The following is a 20,443-nucleotide window of genomic DNA, read 5'->3' as shown; positions in this document are numbered from 1 at the left end:
TATATTTTATCAGAAAATATAACTTTTTAGTTTCCCTAAAGGAAGACTCAAACATATCTTTTCCTGATATATATATTTAATAGTACTGGCTCTCACTTTTAAGGTGATAAAGATAAGGCAGGGATAGAAAAGATGTTGCACAAGTAAAAAGAAGAATTAAGAGCTAGATTTTTTCAGATATATTCCATAGTACTCAAATGTATTAAATACTAACAATTATTCATTGCATCACATTAGAAGGAATATTTATAAATTCTGATTTTTCTTGACCCAGATATGGCAAGTGCAATACCTTATTTTGCTAAAACTATCTGGTTTCATGGCATGATAGTCAAGAATGAAAACTCTGGAGATAGTAATTTATTAAATGGAGATAGCAACAGTACCTACTATTAAGAGTTTTGAATGAGTTAAAAATGCCAAAAATATTAACAACTTAAAATACTTCCTTGTGTACTGGTGCCCTCCTTTATTCATTGGGACTGATTGAATGAGCCCTTTTTTGCTGGTATGGACAGGGATAGATACTACAATTACTATGACAACTTCTTCATTATTCCTGCCCCTAACAGTTTTCAGAGGAGTACAAATAAAAAAGACTTGCTGCTAAAAAAAAAAAAAAAAGACTTGCTGCTATAAACATAAGGGTTCAAAAATATATATAAATAAACATAAGAGTTCCTAAATTGATTTGGATTCAAGGAGCCCATGGACCAGGAAAAGAACAAAATAATTATATCTTTATTTTCACTAGGCTCTAAATTAAATTTACCATGTCCTTCAACTACTAATATAGACAACAAATCACAGACCTGTTAGCAGGACCTGTGGCTTTGTTATCAAGAGAAATCACAGCTATTTCTGTATCACATTACAGTACTTGCAGGTATCTCAAAAATATTTTTAACCCTTATTGCCACTTTATGAGTGATCTAATAATGAAATGAGTTATCAGACTGACCTGCTGTTAGATCTTATTTAGCACCTTCAAAAAGAACACCTATATGGGCACCAACATTACATCACAACCTTTTCTTGTGATATTTTTTTTTTTTTAATTTTTTTTTTCTTGTGATATTTTGACAATGTTATTTTATCATCACTAATTTCCATTATGGAGCAATGTATTTCAGACTTATGCATTTCATAATAGGTGGAAGAAAAATGGTAAAATTTTAAAACAGAATGAATGAGTGTCACTAGACTATCAAAGGAATCCATTATAAAAAAAATAATCAGGTTTTAAAGCTTCAGTAAAGAAGTCTGTGTGAGATAAAATAATGAGGATGAAGAAGGAGGAATAAAAATAAATTTTTGGTAAGGGAAGATAGATGGCTATCATTTTTAAAAACAGATAACAAAAACTGCTTCTCTCCCAACTCTTTGAAGTCTGTCTTAACTGCCTTAACGTGTGTGGCTTTTGTATGGAGAGAGAGAGAGAGAGAAGACCTTGGCGAGGGCTCCTTGATTCCCTTTTTCCTAGAGAGGGGGCTAAAGAAATTGCCCAGTGGATGCTGGGCACCTTGGGGACTGGCCATCACCTACTAACCATCTCTGTAGAAAAAGAAAAACCTCAAGACAGTCAGCTTGAGGTAATCTACTCAGGATAACTATTCTGATTGCAAAACAGCATAGAAGTTGGAGTTAGAAAATTTGAGTTTAAGTCATAGTTCTGCTACTAAATGAGTAATTAACTAACCTCTCTAAGCCTATTTTCTCAGCTGTGAAATGAGACTATCAACATCATAAAATGATTATAAAATATTAGATAATGTACATAAAAGCATACTTCTAGGTGTAAAGTGTTAAAACAATTGCTATTCTTCTTTCCGGAAAAATATACCTGGTTATAAATCAAGAAAAAGAAAATAAATGGATGGTGGCCTTTAAATTTGTAGTAGTTTGTAGTTCAGTTACAAATATATCATGAAGGCAAAAATGAACAAACAAATCCCTAGAAAGAGGTTCAACTTTAGGGTTAGGGAAGGGGAATAAACATATGCATGTCATTGAAATAGAGCAATTAATTATACATACACACATACACACACACATCTTTGAATATGAACAGTTCAAATTCAGTGATAAATAAATACATGCCATTATCAGTAAATTGGAGCTATATGTATTATTACTCCCGAATTTAGAAATATGATAAAAAAAACCCTAGTCACAGAAGCAAATAAGCCTGAAATTTTCTTTTGTACCTATAGAAAACTTTACAGTTTTACTTATAGACTAATATATAATTGAGAAGACTGTGTACTAAATCCCTCAGTGCATTAAAACTTTTCCAAGATAGTAAAGTTTTGTAATGGTGTACAACATCTTTATATAAGCAGTTACCATCTATATCTCAAAGCTGGTGGATTCCTAAGGCTGACCTTTGGTTAATTTAGTTAGCAACCAAATGCTTTTCCCCATAGTACCACATTGTATACTATGCATCAGAGAGCTGGACAGTGACTAGGGATGATAGAAAGAGAATTGATGCCTTAGAGCTGTGGTGCTGGAGAAGAGTGTTCAATATACCATGGACTGCTAGGAGAACAAACAGGTTCATCCTGGAGAGGGTGAAGCCAAGCTGCTCCTTGTTAAGGATTGTGAAGCTTCATCTGACATACTTTGGACATGTTGTAAGGAGGGACCAGTCCTTAGAGAGAGACATCACGTTTGGGAGAGTGGAAGGACAGTGCAAGAAAGGAAGACCCTCGGTGAGATGGATTGATTTAGTGGCTGGGGTGGCAGAAGTAGATGTGTCGGAGACAGTGAGGTTGGCACAGGATAGAGCAGGATTTAGTGCTCTTGTACATAGTGTCGCTATGAGTTGCAAGCGACTGGATGGCAAATAACAACAACAACCACCACCACATTTTAGGAGGATGGAGGAACAGTGCAAGAGAGGAAGACCCTCTATGAGATGGATTGATTCAGTGACTGGAGTAATGAGGGTGGGAGTGTCAGAGACAATAAGATTGGCATAGGATAGAGCAGGGTTTAGAGCTGTTGTACATAATAGGGTCGCTATGAGAGCAGGTGACACGATGGCACATAACAACAATGACAACATTTTAGACAAAGGAAAATCCAAAAAATGAGAATTTGTAATTAGATCTTACCTATGCAGTCCTGGTGATGTAGTTGTCTATATGTTGGGCTACCAACTGAAAGACTGGCTGTTTGAATCCACCAGCTGTTCCTGATGAAAGATTGAGTCTGAGATGCCCCGTGGAAGGTCATTTTGAGTCAAAATTGACTTGAGAATTATGGGGTTTTGTCTTTCCTAAACTGTCGGAGTGGCACAGTGGTTAAAACGCTTGTCTGCTAACCAAATCAGTCAGTACAATGTACCAGCCACTATGTAGGGGAAAGATGTGGCAGTCTGCTTCTATTAAGATTCCAGCCTTGGAAACCCCATGGGACAGTTTTACTCAACTCTTTGGGTCACTATGAGTTAGAGTAGGCTTGATGGCAATGAGTTTGCTGGGTTTTTTTGTTTATATCTTACATGTAGCATGGTTGGTTCTCATTAACCATACAGGTTAGCTACTACTACCAGGTAGCTAGGCGAGGCTATTATTTGGAGAGGGACATCATATCTGGAAAGATGGAAGGTCAGCAACAGAGAGGAAGACTCTCAATGAGATGGATTGAAATGGTGACGTCAGCTATTGGCTCTAGTATGTTAGAGATAATAAGGATGGCACAGGACAGGGAGGGTTCAGCCTGATTGAGAGGAAGACTCTCAATGAGATGGATTGAAATGGTGACGTCAGCTATTGGCTCTAGTATGTTAGAGATAATAAGGATGGCACAGGACAGGGAGGGTTCAGCCTGATTGTTCACAGGGTTCTTATGAGTCACACATGACTCAACAATATCGAACAAGTATTATCGAATCCATGATCAAGCCTAGAATGGTGTTAAGAACACTTCCACTTCCTTAGTCCTATTTCTCTGTTCATCAAAGGTTTATGATTGTCTACAGCTAGTCTTTTTCTTGGATTCTATCTCTATTCATTGCTTTTAAAAGGGAGAGCCATGTAAAAATGATAAAGACACTCGGCATCTGTTACTTAGTAAATTAGCAATCTGGTAACTTGATATTTTTATTTGCTCAGTGTGATTTAATTCTCCAGACTCTGACTGAATTAATGAAAACTTTTTCTAACCCTGTGACGTTGAAAACCAGCAGTGAAGGAAGTAAGATCTAAACACCCACAAGCCTCTGAGGGGTAACATTAATCAGAGGTTTATTTCAGAAATCTAAAACAAAGGGAAACTTTTTTTTGTGGGTGGAAATGAAGAAAAAATAAATCTCTAATTAAAAAAACTAAGTTACTGCTGTTCAGTGGGAACCCACTCACAAACGACCTCCCAGAGGTGTTTCGAGGCTATAAATTGGCTGCGAGGAGGAGATTGCAACCTATCATTTTTTCCGCAGAAGAGCTGGGCTGGTAGGTTGTACTTAGAAACCAGCAACAATTTCAGATAGGAGTTAGAGCCCTGAAATGCCCAGTTTCTATAACTGAATGAGTGGGAGATGAATGGGTAATCTCCTCACCTGCGATTAAATGCCTCTTAAAATCCACTAGTGGGTCAGCTATGGGTTGGTTAGTCTCTGACATAGAAGAACAACCTACTAAATTAAGTTGGTTCTTAAATCACAGCAAATGCTTTGATAAAGCCAGTGTTTTTATTTACTAAGCATTCCAGAGAGAAGTGTTTTGTAAACAACTTGAATAACCATTTCAAAGATACTTCTTGGATCTTTGGATAAGATCAGATCTTTGGATAAAATAAAGTGTTTTACTGTTTGACTTACAGAAATGCTACTGAAAGCATTTTTAGGTTTATAGATTCCGATCTATGACGTTCATCTTAATATAACACCATAGGATCTGAAATGCAAGTATACCCTTAGAGATCACCTTATCCAACCTGAAATTCAAATCTTTTGAGTATTGGCTCAATTACAAAGTACGTCCGTATCAGAAAACAGGTTCAAATTATTTTTAAGCAAGACTGGCAAAATATTGGATTCTCACATTTATGTGAACAAAAAACCCTAGGTTCTTAAAGGGGGTTAGTGTGATTTTAAGAAATCACTGTTTATCCCTTTCTAGCCACTCCTGTGCGATCTGGGAGGTGGAAAGTCAACACATCGAGGCTTCGCTTCATGTTAAGAATTCACAATCTCACTCACGATCCAGAAGCCTCACAGCACCCATATAAACTAGTTTTTCTCACTTTGAGAGAAAAATCCTTGTTACAGAAGAAATTGGTTTCTTTGGTGGAGCCTAGTCTTGTCCGAAAGAAGCCCCAACTCTTAGCCCGTTTCTGGTCCTCCAAGAGGCTCTGGCTATCCGTGGCGTTAGGCACGTGGTGCCTAGGGGACAGGGGACGCGACCCCCGCCCTGGGATCCCCTCGGATAAAAAGTGACCCCGACGTGGGCACACCAACCCCCACGAAGGGCCCCTCCTGTGAAGTTAGAGACTCGATGAGCCGTAAGGAATCGCTCAGTTCATTGAACAGGCCCTTCTCCCCCCCAGGTCCTCAGAGGCCCGCCTCTCTTCAGGGGTCCGGTACCCTCCAGGGGGCGGTGACTGACAACGCTCGGGGAGCGATAAACGGCTCCCTAAGCCGCTCGCTGGGTCCCTCTCTCCCCACAATGCACCGGGGCCACAGGAAGGCCGCTTCGACCCCTAATTTTCCCGCGAATTCAGTTCAAAGAGGCGGCCGGGCCCGCGATCGGCAGCGCGCACGGGCCAACCAAGCCGGGCCTCCAGGAGAAGCGCCTCCGCGTGACTGACGGGAGAATCCGCGGGCCAACGAGCGGGGCGGCCGGGCGGCGCGCGCTCCCGCTGTCCAACCAGAGCTCCGGGCGGGGGAAGTGGGCGGAGCGAGGCCAGGGTAGGGTGAGCGGCCTCGGGAGCCGAGTGGGGCTGTGAGGAGGAGACACTTTTTTTTTTTTTAACCTCCCTCCTTCCCTCCTCTCCTCCTCCCTTCCCTTCCCCTCTCCTCCCCTCTCTCCTCCTTCCCCCCTCGGTCCGCCGGAGCCTGCTGGGGCGAGCGGTTTGTATCGCAGGCGCTTACTCTCCGGGGCCGCCCGGCGGGTAGCTGGCGGGGGGAGGAGGCAGGAACCGCGATGGCGCCTCAGAAGCACGGCGGTGGGGGAGGGGGCGGCTCGGGGCCCAGCGCGGGGTCCGGGGGAGGCGGCTTCGGGGGTTCGGCGGCGGTGGCGGCGGCGACCGCTTCGGGCGGCAAATCCGGCGGCGGGGGCTGTGGAGGCGGTGGCAGTTACTCGGCCTCCTCGTCGTCTTCCGCGGCGGCAGCGGCTGGGGCCGCCGTGTTACCGGTGAAGAAGCCGAAAATGGAGCACGTCCAGGCTGACCACGAGCTTTTCCTACAGGCCTTTGAGAGTGAGTGTGTAGGGGGCTTTGAGGGCAGGGGTCTCCCCCTTTGCCAACCTTGGGGGACGGGACACTCCTCTCGGGCCCCCCTTCCTCCCCGGGAGCCCACTTGCTTCGGGAGCGGAGGGAGAAATCCCCGTTTAGGGTTTGCGCCTTAGGGGATCCGAAGTCTAGGGCCTTTTCGGGGGGTGGGATCGGGGGTCCGGGGCAGGTTTTTGATTCCTTGGCGGCCCCGGGCAGGAGGTCAGCCAGAGGGGCCCTCCGGCTCCGAGCAGAGCAGGCTGCTTTTCGGAGAGGTTTACAGTTGGAACTGAGGATGCAGGCAAATCCCCAAGATGAGTTCTTGTTTTCTTTCATGCCTTTCGGAGTCCAGAAGTACTAGGATTTCGGTTGTAGGTTTTCAGAAGCAAAATTAAGCCCAGGAAGGGGTCAGTGTCGTAAAACCGGCCAAATTGTCATCAGTTGGAAATAGCTTCGCACTAACTTGACGCTGCATGGGAACATGGCACCTTCAGGTGCCTGGCCGGGGGAGCCCCTTAGCAGCCCATTGCGCGGGTGCCGAAACTGAGACGCGGCGCGCTGGACCGCCTCCCAGCGCCCGAGACAGCTCCGCGCTCCAGCCCCTGGGCTTGCTTTCATTCCCGAGCCTGTCCTTTTTTTGTCCATTTCTGTCTTTTAAGGTCCCTTGCAGGACGAAACTTGTTTTGCAAAGGGGCGCACGGGGTCTATGCAACAAACAATGGAACTTATAAAAACAGCGTGATTTTAAAGAAATGCTAAGTGCTGTTTAGTAATGTTCTAGCCTCATTGTTTACCTTTTTGACTTTCGTATGGGTGCTTGCTTTGGGCGATCGCTAAGAGCGAAATATCTTACATAAACTTGAATAATCCCGGCCCTACCACTGGCTGTCTTTATTTACAATTTTACCGTGGCATATGTTAAGGACATGGTATCAGCTGTGCTTGTAAAGACGTATTACATTGTTTAATACCCTTCTTTCATTCTCTCTCGTTAGTGCTTCATGAAATTCTAATTGGAATTTTGTAGAGGAAATTTTCGTTTTTAGTAAAATGAATATGAACCTCCTTGAGAGAGAGGTATTCACATTTTTCTTTTCTCATAATTTATTTTCAGAAATCTAGAGCAGCTCTAATTGAGAATAATGGTGAAGATCTATGACAGACAATAAATAACATGTTTCTAAACCTTCCTTAAAGATTCCATCTCCTATTAATTTTAAATTTAAACTAAATGAGGATTGGATGGGAATTTTGAAAATTGTGTATACGTGTTATGAGAAGACATCCTTATAGAAAGTTTTAACTGTTTACTTTATGATGAGTCTACCTTAAAAAAGTCACCTGTCACTGTGAGCTAGAGATGACCACAGACTTGATTCTTCTCTAATATTGATCTTTTTCAAGGACATATAATTATGTATTGATATTGCTGCCTTCTTAGTTACACTAATGGCTCATTAATCTAACTGGTACTAATATTGGTATATACATATTGGTGTATGTATGGAAAATATTTTCATCTGAATCCTAAGATCATGCTAGCAAATTAAACTTTCAGTACTCAGCATAAAGAATACTTTGACAGTCAGCTGCTTTAAAAATGTGTTGAGATAGTATTCACATAATGAAGCAAGATAGATAAAAATTTAAGCTTCATTTAGGAATAGTCACTGAAAGTTCTAGCTAAAGTAAAAATGTATTTCTAAATGTCTTCAGTAGTTGAGTTAACATTTGTAGTAGAACATAATGGAAAAGTTACAATGCATTTTGGCTATTTGGATACTGAAAAATCAATTAAAAAGTTAAAATTTTCACCTGTAGGACATCAAATAATTGTTTTGCCGACTGACTACTTTTAGCTGCTTTTTGAAAGGAGATAGTTTATAGTTATTGTTCTTTTATTCTATGTGCACATTAGTTCAAACAATAGATACCTCAGAAACATAAGATTTAAGAACAAAACTAGAGAATTTATATTTAAAATTTAGATGAATTTTATGGGTTTATGTCATAAATAGAATGTGTTTTCATCTTACAGTGTGTATTACGTTTCTGGATGTAATTAGTACATAATTTCAGTAACAGGTGATGGGTTTATAATGGTGATAACACAGGCTAGGTTGGTATTTTCCTGGCAAATTGAATGATAAGTAAATTTAGATAATGTTTGGATTTTGTTCCTTGTTACCTAGAACCAACGCAGATCTATAGATTTCTTCGAACTCGAAATCTTATAGCGGTAAGTAATTGAATCCAACAGTATAATGTTTTTTTTCCTTACAACTTCATTGTTACTTAATTTTAATACTTTTCAAAATCTTTTTCTATAGCCAATATTTTTGCACAGAACTCTTACTTACATGTCTCATCGAAACTCCAGAACAAACATCAAAAGGTAAATCTAATCTTATCTCATACCTATCTAAGCATGTTAAAATTTTGTTTTAAAAGACTGTTTCTAATTAAAGATTAATTATGAAAACTGAGATGTAAGAGTGATTGAATTAATTGCAAAATGATTTTGATGTTGCTTTTATAAGTCCTAGATTATTATGATGTTTTTTCCGTGTAGAAAATTTAGTGGTAGAATGAATGCTTTTTTTTCTTACTAGTATTTAGCAGTTCTTAAGTGTCAAAAGGGAGCTTTGGTGATACAGTCCAAAGACTACTTCTTTATGGAGGTTTGAATTCACCAGTTGAACTGAGGAAGAAGGATGAGCAGTATCCTCACATGCTGTTTACAGCTTAGGAAACACAGTGGAGCTCTGAATTCTGTTGACTCCATTGCAGTGGGTTCAGTTAAGTGTCAGCAGTTAGCTTCTGTAATGATTGATTCAGAAAGTCTCGTTTGATATTTCTGGTCATTAGAAATACTCTTAAAGTTAATAAGATGTTTTGTATTTTTTTTTTTAATGAGACATACTAAAGTGGAATATGTAGTGGTGCTTAATATGGAATGTCAGTTTTCTGTCCTAGATTCATGATTGTTTTTATTGAGCATATCAGATGAACAAGTTGAAATTTAAAGGAGAGAATTTTTTGCATTCAGATTTGGTGTTATTTTGTAATTAAGCTTTTCTTTAAAGACTAAACTACTTTAGATGTTCTTAGTGATTATTTAAGTTGGCATCACTTTTTGTAGTATGACATAGTTGAGCTTCGTAGATGTATCTCACTTGTGTATTTTGAAAGAATGAAATGCTGAAACTCCTCAAGTCTTTCTGAATCTAGAGAAAGGGCATTGCATTTAATATGTAAAACTTGCCAAGCACTTAAATAATTAGGGACGAGGTGATGAATTAGGCAACAGAATTAAATTTGTCAGCTCTTTAATTGTGTGCTCCATTATTTGATCTGTACTAAGGATTAGCAAAATTTTTCTGCATAGAGGACCAACTAGTAAAAATATATTACAGTTGGTGAGCCAGGAGCAAAATTGAGGATGCTGTGTAGATAACAAAAGAAAATAAATGTCCACAAGTTTTTTATTGATAACATTCAAAGTGTAAGAATAATAGCATTTTTTGTGATACAGTTCTACCAAGTATGAAGTGTGAGTTCTTTATGGCTCTTGTTGTTGGTTTTTTGTTTGTTTTTTTCTTTAAAAAAGCATAATGAGTGAGAAGGAGGTAACATTTCCATTAATTGGTAGGAGCTTCTTGGAAGGTAAAAAGTAAACATTTATTAGGAAGTTAGATCCCAAAGGGATGGATCCTCTCTCCTTGAAAGGAAATATGGAGGAGAGTCCCTTAATTGTTTTTTAAGGTTAACATTTTCTATGTTTAAGTTCATTGCTATGAAGTTGGAATCAACTCGTAAGTTATCTTCTAATACAGTTTCTGAGGCTGTAAATTGAGAGGAAGGAAACTGCCTGTCTTTTTCCCACAGAGACACTACTGGATTCAATGAGAGGCATGGCCTTTGGATTTTAGTCCACTGGACTGTAAATATATCTTATCTGTAAAAACCACTTTTATTTATATTTTATACTAGTTTATTTACAAAATTCAAATCATTGTTTTTTACACCAGATCCTTCTCATTTCCCTTACCTCCCCCCCCCCGGGAAAAAACTCCCCATTTTTAGATCAGGGGTTTTACAAAAACATAGATTGATTGGAACCTTAGTCCACATGGTGTTAGTGTTCAGACTTTTAATTAATAATTATATAATTTGATTTGGTGGTTCACTTTTTCTTTAAAATGTTTTTAATATGGATTAGAGTTAAATTATTATTTCTGTTACTAAATTATTTTAAATTTAAAATCAAGTTATTTTTAAAAGTTCACCTATAATTGAATTAAACATACATTAGTTAAAAATCTACATTTGTTTAAAATCTAAGTTCATGATTTTCCTATCATTTTATTAGACTGTTTATCTCATTGTGGGGTACAGTTCCTTTTCTGCAAGTGAGCATGGCAGTTTTAAAAGCTTAGTATTAGAAACGGATTTTCTTAATTATCGTTTGTGTAGTTACAGCATTAAATTTTTAAGCAATTTATCAGCTCCCCAAAATACGTAAATCTCATAGGTTGCATAATTTTGTCATCTACCTGGTCTTTATAATAAGATTATGCTTCTAATGAATTACACCATAACTTTTAGACTTAAGTGAATGATGTCCACTTCAGAGTTGATGCCTTTGATAGCACATTTAGCCCAACAGATATGTCATTTATTCAGGATGCTTTTGAAACTTCTTTTTCAGTATTTAAATAATATAATAGCCATTTTGTCCCTCCCTTTGTCATATGTGTGCAGTTGTATATAATATTTTTATTTGTTGAACTCCACTAGCATGCTAGTCTCATTTTACAGACTTTTAAATGCTATGGACTAACACTGTGCTGACATACAATAAGAGAAATCTTTTATTTAATCTGTTTTACTAGATTTTGTGTGAATTTTTTAATTCTTTCGAGTAAATGTTTTAAAAATTGCTGGAATTCTTGAAATAGCCTCTTTTTTGATGACCTTTCATGATGATTAAGTACTAGGCAATGCAAACTGTTCTGAGAAGATATGACAATCTACTTGTTTAAAGATACAGTCAACAATAGAAATCCTATGGAGAAGTTTCACTCTTGCCCTTTGGGCCCTTGTGAGTCAGAACTGACTTGACAGCAGTAGTTTTTTTAATAACTATTTCCTTGGTGGCATAGTGCATTACTTAGTAGGATGCCATCTGAACAGTCTACCATTCAGATCCAACAACCAGTCTGCAAGGGAAAAGGTTCTCCTCCTGTCAAGATTTACAACCTTAGAATCAAAGGGCATTATGAGTTGGAATCAACTTAATGGCAGTGGGTTTTAGGTTGTTTCTTTTATCCTTAAAGAAAAGAAACACTTGGTATTGGGAGTTTTTCTGTTGTTTCTTAATGATATTTTGTTTTTTCCTAAGGAAAGCATGGTAGCCTTATGATCTCATCTATTTTCAAATGATTGTTAATACTTAATTCTATGCATGATTTAATTATGTTGGAAGAGATGAACCTTAAGATTTATAGTCTTGGTTTTCTTGTTACAAATAGAATTTCTAATCATTACATAAATGTAGACATTATTCTTAGAAGTTTCCAATAGCTTCCCAGAAATCCTAGATCCTTTCAGATTTATGCTGAAAACTTGCTGTAACTAGCAAGTAAGAGTCCTGCATTTTTCTTCTTTCTTCTCTTTTATCCATGGATATTGAAAATATATTGCCATATTTCTTTTTTTTTTTTTTTGCCATTTTTCATGAAATACTTCTTCCTAAGATCTACTGGATAAAATTTAATACTGAAGTTTTTTTAATTTTGAAGGTAAAGAAAGAGCTTTTTTTAAAAAAATTTATTTTTTGTGTGAGTATACCATCAAATCAGATCTGACTGGCACAGGAGGAGATTGTCCCTCTTCCCGGCAGAGCATCTGATGGATTCGAACCCTGTGCCTCTGGGATTGTAGTTGCACCTCCTTGCCACTAGGCCACCACAGCTCCCCAGAGAAGAGAGAAGCTTTCTAACACATGATCTTTTGTTAAGAGATTTTGTTCTCATTTACCTGGAACATAAATTGCATCCATTCTTCTCTTCCTATAAGTTACTGTCATGTATTTACATTAACATTTCTTGTTGGTATTTTTTATTATAGTAGCTGATTACAATATCTGTTTTTGAGAAATGAGCAAATAGTAATTTCTGGTATCTGTATTCAAATTTTATGAGTAATAACACAAACTGTACTTAGCTTTTTAAAGTCTTAAATTTATAGAAACCATATTCGTATAAAAAATGGTTTCTAATTAATTACTTTTATCCACTTAATAAGTTAAAAGCTAGTATTTAATTTTGATTGCTGTGTATGTCCCTTAAACTTCAAGACCTTTTCATGATAATAACACCTATCTCTTTAATATGATCTAGCGTTTAACTTTAGGCTTTGGAAATAAGTCTGAGTATGCCTTACGAAGTTCAGACACATTTGTAAAATAATAGTATTTATATGATGGTCACAGTTTGTATTTATTAGGTTACTTGAATAGAGTATAAAAGTTTCAAAATAATATGTAATTGGCATTTGTCATTTGTTTTGCTCGGTTTAATAGATGCTTAAATACCTCCTGAGTGCAAGGCATTATGCCTTGCACCACATGATTTTCTTTGAAGAAAAACAATTTCTGCCCTTCTGGAACTTATCATCTAGTAGAAGAAATGAAATAATAGTACACCTTTTATATATATATATATGTAGGCTATTTAGAAAGAGTCATTTTGGGTTGAGAATAATTACAAAAGATTTCATAGAAACCTTTGAACTTGAAGATTTAACTACCACAATGTAACATAGTTTCTAAACTTGCTACTCAAAATTTTTCTTCTTAAAAATAATAAAAATCTGTTTTCTATCTTATCTACTGCAGTGACACAATTGTTTGTTTTTCCCAGTTGAGAAGTGATTATTTTATTTATGTTTCTTCCAGGAAAACATTTAAAGTTGATGATATGTTAACAAAAGTAGAGAAAATGAAAGGAGAACAAGAATCTCATAGGTAAGATAACTTACCAGTCCACATCAAGTAATATAACTGAGGAGAGAAAAAATTATAGTCATCATTTCCCCAATGATCACCTTGCTGTAAGGAGTTAAAAGGAAACTTAGAACTCTTCTTGGTCCAAACTTATATATATAGATCAGCAATTTCTTTTATAGCATTCCTGGAAGAGTCCTTAAGCCTCAACTTGAATACTTGCAATGCAAGTGTACTGCTTTTTCTTGCTAGTTTCTTCTATTTTGAATAAAAAAATGCAGTTGGTTTTAATCCTACAACTAAGGAGAAATGAAGACTCACAGTTATGATAAACTTAATGTGGTACTGGATGCCTTGGCAGGTGTTTGACAGCATCACATCTCTTCTAAGTAATCATCTTAAAATGAGAGAGGTTCTCTTTTTATGTATCTTTCCTTCTCATTTTAATGTCTGAGGCAAAATATTCTCAGCTTTATATTAGGAAAGTACTTTCTTGTGTGATAGTTTCATAAACTTGAACGTTTAGACAGTTAGAACTTTCTGTTGGTTTTAAATGTGATATATACAACCCTTACGTCTTCTGATTAGCCTAATAGCTGCATCATCTAGACATTTTATTCTTCCATTTGTTCTTTGATATGTGTGTACTAAAGAAAATTGAATACTGTGCTAAATAAAAACAGGCACTTGAATGGTATGTTTACTGACTCTTTCTAGGGAGAATGCAGAAACATGCTGTATATTAATGAAGTTTTCCAAATAGTCAAGATGAATTTCCCATGAAGTTTGTTATGGTTGGGTCTCCTTTTTCCCTTGAGGGTTTTTTGTTTGTTTGTTTGTTGTTTTTTTTTTTGATAGTGCAACCAGGGTGCTCTTTATCATTGTTTTTAAAACTGGTATTTTAGGAGAGCTCTGGTGGCCTAGTGGCAAGGAGCTGCAACTACAATTCCAGAGGCAAACGGTTCGAATCCACCAGATGCTCTGCCGGGGAAGGAGGGACAATCTCCTCCTGTACCAGTCAGATCTGATTTGACGGTACACGCACACAAAAATAATAAAAAATTAAAAAAAAAAACAACCCCCCCCAAAAAAACCCTGGTATTTTAACAAAAGTTTACAGAAAACTTGGATTTCCATTCATTTACTCTTGCACATTTTCCTCCCTTCCATCTCCTCAGCTCACTTTTCTCTTTAAAAAGATTCTTCATTTTTTGCACAACTTTCTCCTTCCCCTGTCCTCCAGTCCATTTTACTGTGCCACTCTTATTCTAACTGTTGTCATGCAGATAATACCTCATCATATGTTCCTTTTAGACAGTTCTTTTCCTCATCTGTTTCAATGCAATGTTCATTATTTATCCCCTCTTTTCTTAGTTTTCCTCTAACCCTCATGTTAGCCCTGTTTTTTAACGGTAGCACTACATAGTATTTGCCCTTTTATGACTGAGATATTTCACTCAGCGTAGTGACCTCCAGGGTCACCCATTTTGTATAATATTTAATGAGTTGCTTGTTTTCCAGTGCTGCGTACTATTCCATTGTGTGAATATACGACAGCTTCTCTAGCCATACATTTTTTTAATGATCACTTGAGCTGCTTCTATCTCCTTGCTATTGTGAACAGTGAAGCAATAAACATGGGTGTGTGTATATATCTGTTTGGGTGGCAGTTGTGGTTTTTTTATTCCTTGAGGTTTTAAATCACATTTTACTAGTTTAACTAAGACTTGATACTGGATTAATAATATTTCCTTTTTAGTTCCTTATTGAAACAGTAGCTGGTGTAATAATTTTTGCATTAATTTATATTTTAAATATTACTTTGAGTTACATGATTTTGTCTTTTGAGTTGTAAAATTGCATTTTTTAATAGTTGAGATCCCAAATCTTTACTTGATTTCCACTGTTTAAGAAGTGTGTTACAAGAAAGGACTGAGTATACTCCCAGTGAATATATATTCTGTTCTTTGCTTGAATTTCTGTTTCAAATTCTTTCCTGGTTTTTTGCACTAGACAGAAGTCTTAAGGTCCTCATGGCCTTTTTTTACCTAGATTTTAATTATAGTCAGCCTTCTTTAACATCCTGTTTATTTTCTCCTGACCACTTCATTAGTTTACCTTCCATACTTTTCAGGATCCAAATGAGAAGAATGAGTCAAGAAAATTTAATCTTCTCATCAAAGTTCTCTTTTATTGCTGCTAAAATGTACTGCTATCTTGTGGTGACATTGTTACTGTTATGTTCTATTGAGTTGGAATCAATTCATAGCGATCCTGCAGCAGGTGTTTAGAGGCAGTAAATCATACAACAAGAGATTGCCCATCTTTCTTCTGCAGAGCAGCTAGTGGATTTGAACCATGTGCCTTTGAATTGGTAGCTACTCAGCTACCAGAGCTCCCTCATAGTGACATTGTTGTTGTTATTGTTGTTATGTGCCATCGAGTCACTTGGGACTCATAGTGACCCTATGTACAACAGCCCTAAACTCTTGCTCTGTCCTGTGCCAATCGCACTGTCTCTGACACTCCCATCCTGATTATCCCAGTCACTGAATCAGTCCACGTCATAGAGGGCCTTCCCCTCCTGCGCTGTCCACACTCCCAAGCATGATGTCCTTCTCCAAGGACCGGTCTCTCCTCACAACATGTCCAAAGTATGTTAGACGGAGCCTCAGAATCCTTGCCCCCAAGGAGCCACCCGGTTTAACCCTTTCCAGGATTAATCTGTTTTCCTAGCAGTCCATGGTACCCTCAATACTCTTCTCCAGCACCACAGCTCAAAGGCATCAATGCTCCTCTGTCCTCCTTGGTCATTGTCCAACTCTCTGATGCATAACAAGTGGTAGCAAAGACCATGGCCCGTATCAGATGCACCTTAGTCTCCAGAGAGACAGCATTGCTCTTCAGTACTTTGGAGAGGTCCCTAACAGCAGACTTTCCCATGACAATACGCCTTTTAATTTACAGGTAGTCAGTTGTAATTTTTTGAGCCAGTTTTTTTGATCCTTAGGATCCAGTTAGGATCCGTGTGTTGGCCATATCAACCTCCAAAATTGTCTGTGCTTCAATTGTGTTGCTCTTAGAAGCACTGAAATAAATTGAGAGATTCGTACCCCAATGTTGAGGTGCATCAGTGTCTTACCTGAATTTGAGCATTTTTATATTGACATCACAGTGTGGTTAGAAGTAACCCTAAAGAATGATATAGGAGCTCTGGTGGCCTTGTGGCAGGGAAGCTGCACTGCAATCCCAAAGGCGTTCAGTTCGAATCCACCAGATGCTCTGATGGAGAAGGAGGGGCAAAGTCCTGTGCCGGTCGGATCCGATTTGACAGTACACAACAAGAAAAGAAATAAAAAAAAAAAGAAAAGAAATAATGTCAACACTAATACAGTTTTATAAATTCTGTTGTTAATTAATTAAGAGAAAACAAAATCTTGATTACTTTAAGACATTAATTAGACTGAAAAGCTTACATGTAAAACAGTATCTTTGTTGCTCCTGGTTTCTTTTTCTTTACCATATCCGATTTAGTGATCTCATTTCATTTTGAATGGATCCTGAGCCTATTCAGTGTTGTCATTTGGGAGACTTGCAGTAGAACTTACGTATTTTCAGTTGTTGTTGTTGTTGTTGTTATGTGCCGTCTAGTCGTTTGCGACTCATAGCGACCTATGTACAACAGCCCTAAACCGTGCTCTATCCTGTGCCAATCTCGTTGCCTCTGACACACGCATCCCAATTACCCCAGTCACTGAATCAATCCACCTCATAGAGGGTCTTCCCCTCCTGCGCTGTCCTTCCACTCTACCCAGCATGATGTCCCTCTCTAAAGACCTGTCTCTCCTTAACAACATCTCCAAAGTATGTCAGATGAAGCCCCAGAATCCTTGCCTCCAGGGAGCAGCCTGGTTTAACCCTCTCTACGATGAATCTGTTTTCTTGGCAGTCCATGGTACATTCAATACTCTTCTCCAGCACCACAGCTCAAAGGCATCAATTCTCCTTCTATCTTCCCTAGTCATTGTCCAATTCTCTGATGCATAACAAGTGATTGCAAAAACCATGGCCTGTATCAGGCGCACCTTAGTCTCCAGTGCTTAGAATATTTCCATTTTCAAATCCTGTGTAGTGTATTCCCCCAAAATATTTTATACATACACAGTAACAGTGTTAAAGTCCTAAAAACTAATTATGACTTACATTGGCTTACAAACTAAGTCAGATTCACAGCATTATCAAAAAAGACGCTAATGTTCAATAGTTGTCTATACATTTTGTAATTTATTTATTTGCAGTTATTACAGAGAATTGTAGACTTTTTTCCTTGTGTACTGCTGATTTGAACTACATACCTTCAGAATTGCCCGTGCAGGAGAATTGTAGACTTTCAATGAGGGCAAGAAGCTGATAGGAAAAGAAAAACATGGGACATTCCATTTTTAATTCTCTAAAGTATTGGTTAGCTTATGACAGCACACCAGAATTGTCATAGTTTTAACCTTGAAATTCGAGACTAAAGCCAGCTCTCTATGCGTGGTTGCTTTGGTTTTTTGTTTTGGCAAAGTGGCTTCTCGAAACTCCAAAGTATTTAGCAAATTTTAAGAACTTTGTAGTGGTGACATTCCAAGTTCTTGGGTTTTTTCTGATGCTTGTTTCTGCTTTCTTGGGATAATTATATTTAAAGAGCTCTGGTAGCATAGTCCATAAAGAATTGTGCTCCTAATCCCAAGGCAGCATGGTTCAAATCCACCAGCTCCTTTGAGGGGAAAAAAGACAGGCTTTTGCCTCCTATTGTTGTTGTTATTGTTAGGTGCTGTCGCATTGAGTACAACCCATAGCAACACCATAAACAAAAGATCTCAACCCTGTTCTATCTTGTGACATCTTCACACTTTGTAACACATAAGAATCCATTGCAGCAGTCACAGTGTCAATCCATCTGTGTAAGGATTTTCCTTTTTTTTTTCTCCTATTATAGCCTTGGAAACACAGTGGGGAGTCTATGAATGATAACTAACTTGAAGGCAATGAGTTATTAATTAAATGTATTTAAAACATTTATTTTGAGGTGTTTGTTTACGTGTCACATGTACTTTGAACTCTTCTTTCTTACATTCCAATTTTTAATTTATTATGAGATTTCACCAAGGACTATGGCTTATAAAATACATTTCTTCCCTTTTGTTAGTTTTCCAACCTAGGCAATGCCAAAGGGGTTTTTATGCTCTCAGTCCTACCAGTTCTGGAACTGTCATAACCTCTGACTTTTAATGATAATCTCCACTGTATGAAGTACATCTTGGAAAGCTTTCCAAATTGGGTTTGCCTCAGGAATTGTTGCCCCAGAGCCAATGAAAATCAGAATGTGCCTTCTTCTTTCCTTTGTGGCCTATTTGTAGCTGGAGAAATTCTTTCAAAAGATACCTGAGCTCCAACTTCTACTAAGTATGTTTTTTACCTAGGTATGTTTTTACTAGGTATGTTCAAGCCTATGTTTTTAATAGATTGACAAGGCAGGGTACCTTTCATAGAGTTTTTTTCTTCTCACATTACAACATATGCCTTTAAATGTCATCTTGTTGTTGAGTACTGTCGAGTTGGAACCGACCCACAGCTGATGACCCTCCAGAAGGTTTTCAGAGGCAGTTAATCATACAGGAGATTGACAGTCCTTCTCCCACGGAGCAGCACAGTTTAGTAATTTTCTTTTTAAACATTCTTCTTTCTGAATATCTTTGCTGCTCTTAAAAAGATCTGAAATTCCTTTTTGCCAGGGGTTCTTACTTCTTTTTGTTGAACAACAACAAATACTTGTCCTTAAGGTATTTACATAGTTGTTGTGTTCCATGTCAGAAATGACCCATAGCTGACTCTCCAGCGAGTTTTCAGAGGCATTTAATCTCTTGTGAAGAGAATTGCCTATCCTCCAGGGGAGCAGCTGGTGACCTCTGTGTGTCTTGGGATTGCAGTGCAACTTCTTCCCACTAGGCCCCCAGAGCTAAATTCTCATTTCCTTCATATGTTAAGTCTCTGACATTTTATAAGCCATACATGCTACCTTTATGGAACTTAGTGTCTGTGGGTGAGAAGAAAGACAGTCATATACTCATTATAAAATAAGTTCTATAAAATAATGTATGGAAGAAACTACAATGATGGAGAACTAGTTCATAGCACAACATACCATAAACTCCACCACCAGAATTCCAAACATCCCTGGATTAGGGAATTAGGGATGGATCCAAGAAGGAGTCATAGAAGAAATGACCTCAGATTTGAAAGGTGAGTTAAATAAGAATTAAATGAAGTAGGGAGCTCTGGTGGCCTACTGGCAAGAAGCTGTGCTGCAATCCGAAAGGCACCAGTTTCAAATCCATCGGATGCTCTACTGGAGAAGGAGGGGCAATCTCCTCCTATGCCAGTTGGATGATTTGACGGTACACAACAAGAAAAGAAAAAGAAAAAAGCTAAACGAAGAGTGAGGGTGAACAGACAAATAGTTTAAGATAAAGGGAGTGTTAGAAGTCATTTTTTGAGGAACTCAAAGTCTAGAGTGGGAATGGTTGACTCGAGATAGAACAAGGACACAAGATGACTCTGGAACATAAAGCTGTGGCCAGATCCTACAAAGCACTGTTTTCTTGGGGAAGCCATAGACCCTGTGACTAACTGATCTTGAACCTTGCCTTTTTTTTTTTGTAACCTTGCCTTATCTTATGCCATCCTCATCATCTATGATTTACTTGAGCCCATGGTTGACAGTCACTGTCAATCCGTCTTGTTGAGTGTCTTCCTCTCTTCACTGACCCTCCTTTCCCAGCATAATACCTCTTTCCAGGGACTGACCACATGCCTAAAGTATGTGAGACAAGTTTTACCACCATTACCTCTCTGACCACCACTCTGGCTACACGTTTTCCAGCACATACTTGTTGATTCTTTCGAAGTCTGTTCAGTACTTACTCTTCTCTAACACCGCAACTCAGGCATCAATTC

At 38.1% G+C, this 20,443-nt stretch overlaps 1 protein-coding gene across 1 annotated transcript in view; it reads left to right on the top strand.

Moving 5' to 3' along the window:
- Positions 1-5,934: 5,934 nt before the first annotated feature.
- Positions 5,935-20,443, top strand: part of SUZ12 (SUZ12 polycomb repressive complex 2 subunit) — a 61,765-nt gene continuing 47,256 nt past the window's right edge. Inside the window, exons 1-4 of the mRNA XM_006890936.1 lie at positions 5,935-6,423; positions 8,628-8,674; positions 8,766-8,830; positions 13,397-13,465. Of these exons, the coding sequence (XP_006890998.1) occupies positions 6,150-6,423; positions 8,628-8,674; positions 8,766-8,830; positions 13,397-13,465 (455 nt within the window). The 5' untranslated portion in view covers positions 5,935-6,149. The remainder of the gene's footprint in view (positions 6,424-8,627; positions 8,675-8,765; positions 8,831-13,396; positions 13,466-20,443) is intronic.

Source organism: Elephantulus edwardii, unplaced genomic scaffold (assembly GCF_000299155.1).
Source record: "Elephantulus edwardii isolate Elephantulus edwardi_28Jun2011 unplaced genomic scaffold, EleEdw1.0 scaffold00094, whole genome shotgun sequence".
Classification (NCBI taxonomy): Eukaryota; Metazoa; Chordata; class Mammalia; order Macroscelidea; family Macroscelididae; genus Elephantulus; species Elephantulus edwardii.
This window is presented reverse-complemented; position numbering and strand designations above follow the sequence as displayed.